A 6,564-nucleotide genomic window follows, 5' to 3' on the forward strand; every position below is an offset into this window, starting at 1 on the left:
GTCGCGAACAACGAATTACAGAACCCCTCTAAATCCTGCCCAGTTCGCGCCGCGAACTAGGCTTCGCGCCGCGAATCGCGCGCAACCAGAACCCTCTGCTGCAGAATTCAGCGCAGCTTCGCTTCTCTACTCGCCATAACCCGTACCCCACAGCTAGCAAACCAAAATCGACATTTAACAGACACATATACGCAACATACTTCGATTACGATGCATATAACACAACAAAACTCACAAATCAGAGGATTTTCCATCAAAACCCCAACTTTCCCAATCTCCCTAAAATCCCCAAAATTCATCAACAATTCAACAGATGTCATACAATTGCTCGCATATCATTGTTTAATAAGGTTCAGACCCCTTACCTCTTTGGATTGAAGGAAGCTCTGAGCAATCTTTGGCCTTTTCCTCTTCCTTCTCTTTCTCTTCAGCGGTTCCTCTCTTTCTCTGACTCTGAGGCAAAATACGTGACAAAACTTCTGAGTTCTCACTTTGGCCTCTTATATCCAATTCCACTTTTACCCTTCCACTCTTCATATTCCATTTATTTTATTTATTTAATTAATATTAAAATAAATAACACCAATAATAATATTTCCCAATATTATTTAATAATTCCTTTTTCCTTCCAATAATCTTATTAAAATAATATTTAAATTAATCCAAAATATTCGGGGTGTTACACACCCTCTCCTGCACTTTCTTGGTCACCCTCTCCTACATCTCCTTGATCATTATATCCTCCACATCCTTGGACACCCTCGCATGCGCCTCCTTTGTCACCCTCTCTTGCACCTCCTTGGTCAACCTCTCCCAAACCTCCTTGGCCCCCCTTTTCTCAATCTCCTTGGCCACCATCAGTTGCACCTCACAGGCCACCCTCTCTTCCACCTCATTGGTCATACTCTCTCGCATAGACACTCACTCCTTTTCTAATGTTTCTGCTAGCCTATGATCTACCAGCTCTTCAATCTGGTTTTTACACATTATGTCACTCTTTGATGGTGATCCATAAAATAACTTCAGGTTGACGCCTCATCCAACACCATAGATATGCCTAACATGTTCATTAGTTCCAATTGCTTATACTAATATATCAAGGCATCATTGTGGAACAAAGGCACAAAAATTAGTTTTTTAAACCAATGAATCCTACAACAAAAATAAAAGTTCATTATCAAATTGAATTAACTACCATTAATAATGTTGAAAAATGAATTTAATTACAATCTTTTCAACAAAAACGAATCCCAAATGAACTCACTCCCAATCTTTGATGTGCGATCTTCCATTTCTCATGGAGTGATGGTGGAGATGGGCTACGACCAACGCTTAGAAAAGGATATCTCAACTCTTTTTTTTTCTTTTTTCTTTTATCATAATCTCTTCTAATTTATCATATCCTCCACAATACAATCTATGAAGATATATATTTTTTGCACTATTGTCCTTTACTTTTTGACTCTTAGCTAGAAACTTAGGAGTATTCCGAGACTCGATAAATTTCTCCCAAACATCTTTATCAATAAAATTATAAGTCATGTATAGAGGCGTTAAGTTAAGGTTTTCTTTGGATTTGTAATATAATCTATTGTGTGTTGTGTCTTAAAACTCCTCCAACTCTCACTAGCATATGATATTAATTTCTTTTCCAACTTATCATCTTCTGAAAGAATAAAAATACTAAACGTTTACAGAATAAAATTGATACTAGTATTAAACAGAAAAATATATATCATATATAGTTATATACTTGTAAAATAAATCATGGAAGTTTAAAATAAATATTTTAAGATGAGTCCATATTTTTTGAAAAGACCTTTTGATTTCTTAGGAGGATGAATATAAAAGAGTTGGAAAATAAATGAATAGTTAGAAACTATAGTTCTGAAAAATACATGCAAATATATTTTTTCTCAGTAGGACAAATCAACTTAGAAAATAGATAAAATTTAAATAAAAAAAAATAAGAGAAAAGATAACTAATAATACCTCTTGATTGTTTAAACAATCGAGAGAATAGATTTGTTTAAAATTAAAAAAACGATCTAGACCAAACATTGGTTCTCGATTCAATCGACTTGTATGATTTTAACAACATTCGATGCAGCAACCACATTAACTATTATTAATAAGAGTAACACCAACCACATTAACTAGTGCAGTAAAAGTGAAAACAACCATAAATCCTAAAATAAACAATAACATCAAGAAATAGCACTCAATAGTGAAAAACATAAACATTGTACTCAACACAAGCATCTCCAGATTTGTAATCGAACGAGTAAGTAGTAGCTTGAGCATATCCTCTAGCAAATCTGAAGAGTCCACTCCCACCAACAACAGGCATCTCTCTCACCTTATTCAAAGCCGGATTCCTCCCCAAGATAGTTATACTACTTCCATTATACTTTCCTTCAATGAAAGCAAAATTCATAGCCATAAGTAAACCAAGTTCAGCCTGTGAAGCAGATGCGTAGAAGCCTTGAGCTTTTCCAACAAGTTTGGAACTCAATTCTGGTCCTAATGTTAAAGGGTTGTCAATCATGTTGACTGAACCAAAATAAGTGGTTGAGTTTAATGATGGTGGAAGAATTGAAACTGAAGATGGGTTTTTTCCACTCAGAATGTCATGCCAGTAGAATTTGAAATGACTTAGTTTTTCCTTCTTGGTTAGGCCTAACAGCTTGCGATCTATAGGACGAACAAAATCGAAAGTGTCTTTATTTTGTGATGATGTTGAAGAAGGGATGGTGTTGCAAGAGAGGAAAAGGAAGAAGAAGAAAGTGAGGAAATGTTGGGAAGACATTGTGATGAGGTTTGTGAGATTGTTATGAGAGGAAAAGGAAGAATAAATAAAGACAACAAATATGGAAAAGGGAAAGTTAACGAATTAAAGTGAAAGGACGAATTGGAGTAGAATGAAGGAAACATAGTATTCTTCTTTTTCTATTTCATTTTTAAAATACCTAAATAATATAATTATAATGAGGTTTAACTTTTTTACTATGTTATTTATTCCTGTAAATATATAGTTTTTACATTGTTGTATAGATTTTATTTAACAATGATAAATTCTAAAATTCTAAATTTTATTTAACAGTTTTTTTTTATAATAATAACGTACTACCAAAGTTTTTTTTCTTCCTGAAAAGCATGACTGATTATGAGTGGGTGGTAGTTGGTTCATGGTTGAATAATTTCATTGACTCTGTTGCATTGCATGCATCACTTTTCTTTCCTATACGGCAACATTGGAAAAAAGGCACTACGACTTGGGAGGGAAGGGATTTGCTGACTTTGATTTTGGGGTGCCCATGTCTTCTGTGTTTGTTGTAGGTTTCATTTTAGTGGCTAGTAAGTGCACTTCTAATAGTATTATTTAAAGAACTAACAAAAAAAAATCTTTAGTTTTATTTATTTTTAAGTGATTTCTGTTTACGATTTTATAAAATACACTTAATAAATAAAAATGAAAAAAGTTTTTAAGTGTATTTTATGAAAATGAAAACAAATAAAAATGCTTGAAGTAAAAAAGAACTTAAATTTGGATAAAAAAATATTTATTTATTGACTTAATTAATATATTTTTAGTTTGTGTTTTGGATCGCTCGCAAATACCAATAGTAAGTTCCGCGCATAATGATGATGAAACAGATGACACCTTACTCAATTAGATGACACGTGATTTCGGCCCCTAATGCACTTTGCACCGTTGAATCAGATCGGACGGTCACCGTATAAGGCGTCGGATCTTATGGAGACGATTTTAACTTACTATCTTATATAAAGAATAACATGAGTCATTTTAAGTATTCTCTCATTCACACACACTAATTACTCTCTCACTCATTCACTGACTTAGAAGTTAGAGTGATAACCTTGCATGTTTACTCTTTCTTTGCCGCACCGGAAACTCATTCCACTGCATCGGAACTCAAGTCTATTCGATCTCCACAAATTACACCTTCTTGTACGAAACTGTGGCTTCGTCTGTGGGAATCGACTTCTAATTCCCACGATTCTGCATGAAGAAACAAAATTCTAGATCGTCGATCTCTTCTCTTTTATATCACCAATCTTCTCTCTATCAAAGCATTGATCTCTTCCTCAGATAGCTCATCGATCCAATTCTTGTTGTCATGGTAGCATCGAAAGCCATTCATTCGATTAAAGAAAGGAAATCATAGTCTTATTCTTGTGAACATTCATTCATGAAACGGGACCATGCATTCTTCCAAAGAACCTCATATCCTCTTCTCGGGCTCCACTAGAAAGCTAACCATTCTAGGGGATCTCCGACCATAATGCCAGCAACATATATAGAAGCCTCAGTGCTCAGAGTCGATGCAGTACACGCTATGTTTGTGTCCAGTCGATAGTACTCTACTACATTCGATTGATCTCGGCTACTCAGCGTGCCATGCTCGATATGCACGATTCTATGCAGCGGTTACAGCTGCAGGGAAGTGACCCCACCGGTGATCACTCATTGATAACGCGTGAGCAGTTTGTGCTTAACGCTAACTGGCCTGTGGACAGGCCTGTGTTTGGTGAGGGGGCGGGTGCTAGTGCGTCTTCTGGTGGTGTTGCTGATGGTGATGATGATGATGATGAGGCTACCGGTTCTGAAGCCGGTAGTGAGGAGGGTTCTAAGTCCTTGGAGGGCTAAGTTTTTATTTTTTTTTATTTTATGTTTTATTTCTACTGTATTTCCAGAATTCTGTATTTTGATTTTGGCTTTGTACTTTTGGGGTGTTTTGTCCCCCATGAACATATTTAAATTTTGAGTTAATGTTATTATTTATGTTTTAAGTTTTGTTTGTTTTAATAAATTTTTGGTTGGTTGAATGGCAAACCTTCTAGATTGGTTGCTCCTCAAAGAAGTATCCAATGAAGGTGCATCCGAGCTTGGATGGCAATGATAAGAATAAACAAGTGAATAAGGCTAAGGTACATGGTTACCTCCGGCTAGAATTTTAGAATGCACTAAGAACTTTATGCTTTTTGTAATTGAGTATTGTCTTTTTGCAACATAATTGAATGAATGTTTCATCTAGGACTTAAAACCACAAATTGTGAGGAAACCTCCATTATACACTTAAATGCTGGATTCTAATAAGTTTTGTTGATTCATTTGATTCATGCTTTGTCTTTTATTATTGTGAATATGTGGAAGCAATTAGAAATGATCAAGGCACTTGTTTTCTATCGAGCACAACCAGTTCCAAATACAACTTACCTGTGAGCAGAGAAAGTATTCGTTAACCCCTTTGAGCTTAAACAGTTGAATCTCAGCTTGAAATAAAGCGAGATTTCAAAAATCTTTTTTTTACAACCCGGAAAATCTTGATTATTGTTCTTTTGCCGTAAAAAGTTAAGAGCATTCACTTAGGGTGAGTAAGAAATAAGTTGGGGAGAACGAAAATGAGAATCAGTAAGTGCCACAACTCTTGAAAAACCGAGCAAGCATTGAAAATAAAAATTAGAAAAGAAAAACATCTGTTTTGTAAATATGATGTGAAAGAAAAGAAAAAAAAAATATAATATAGAGAAAATGAAAATGAATGCTTGCTTGGAAGAAAAATAGTGAAAAACAAAAATTGAGTTGTGAAATAAGACTTGTGAAGGTTTCAAATGAGAAACAAATGGAACGAAGTTGAGATGTGTGAATAATGTACAGTGAATGTCTCTTTTGCATCGGCAATTTCGTTTTCAATGGCCTTAGAAATGACCCTTGTTTGTTAACCTAACCAAGCTTCAACCGAAAAGTCCTTAGTGATCTTCGTGCTTCCACATTACCATTTATAATTGTTAGACATTGTATGAATCGAATTGATTTCTTCATTATTTGTTAGAGAGTGAGATTATTCCCGCGGTTGCAAACGCGTAAATTCTTCAATCCTTATTCGAAGAGGAGAGATAGGGTGATTCATTCAAGATAATATTGTTGTAGATAGATACATATTTCGCATTGCTACTAAGTCTTAGTTCTTGTGTATTATTTTATTCGAACCGTTGGAAATTTGTATCTGCTGATTCGCTTGTGTTTGAGCCGTTTTATCCGACTTCGGAGAAACCTTTTTCTTAAAGCAAATCCTTTTGTCCTTCAAGGGGCATACTTTGCTTGAGGACAAGCAAGAATCTAGTTGGGGAGAGTTGTTAGATACCCAAAAGTGCTAATTTGAGCTATCAAATATGGGTATCTTTCACTCCATTCCCTTGCTAAAGTGTTCGAAACAACCTTTGTTTTGGATGAAATGCAATTCAATGATAAACGATCTTGGTACCTTTGATTTGTGTGTTATTGTGCAGGAAGTAGGCATGAAATAATAGAAAGTGAAGACACAAGAAATGTGGCAAAGGGATCAAATAAAACAAGCATTCATCAGCTTGCTCGCTAGGCGAGGGCTGTGGCGAAGGACTCGCTAGGCGAGCGTCCAGCGAAAGCCCAGCGAAAAGCTCCAGTATTTTACAGTGGCAAACATGACCACACTCTCTAGGCGAGCTTCCAGCGAGGTGTGTGGCGAACACGTCCAGACTTGGTGAAAAGCGCAGCCAACA

The 6,564-nt window shown here is 35.6% G+C and overlaps 1 protein-coding gene across 1 annotated transcript; it reads right to left on the reverse strand.

Annotated features, from left to right (window-relative positions):
• Window positions 1–2,105: 2,105 nt before the first annotated feature.
• Window positions 2,106–2,913, reverse strand: LOC127107761 (dirigent protein 22). Its single transcript, XM_051045084.1, has one exon. The coding sequence runs from the start codon at window positions 2,807–2,809 to the stop codon at window positions 2,222–2,224; it is 588 nt and encodes a 195-aa protein (XP_050901041.1). The 5' UTR covers window positions 2,810–2,913; the 3' UTR covers window positions 2,106–2,221.
• Between the last annotated feature and the right edge of the window lie 3,651 nt (window positions 2,914–6,564).

The sequence above is a fragment of the Lathyrus oleraceus genome, chromosome 7 (assembly GCF_024323335.1).
Source record: "Lathyrus oleraceus cultivar Zhongwan6 chromosome 7, CAAS_Psat_ZW6_1.0, whole genome shotgun sequence".
Taxonomy (NCBI): domain Eukaryota; kingdom Viridiplantae; phylum Streptophyta; class Magnoliopsida; order Fabales; family Fabaceae; genus Lathyrus; species Lathyrus oleraceus.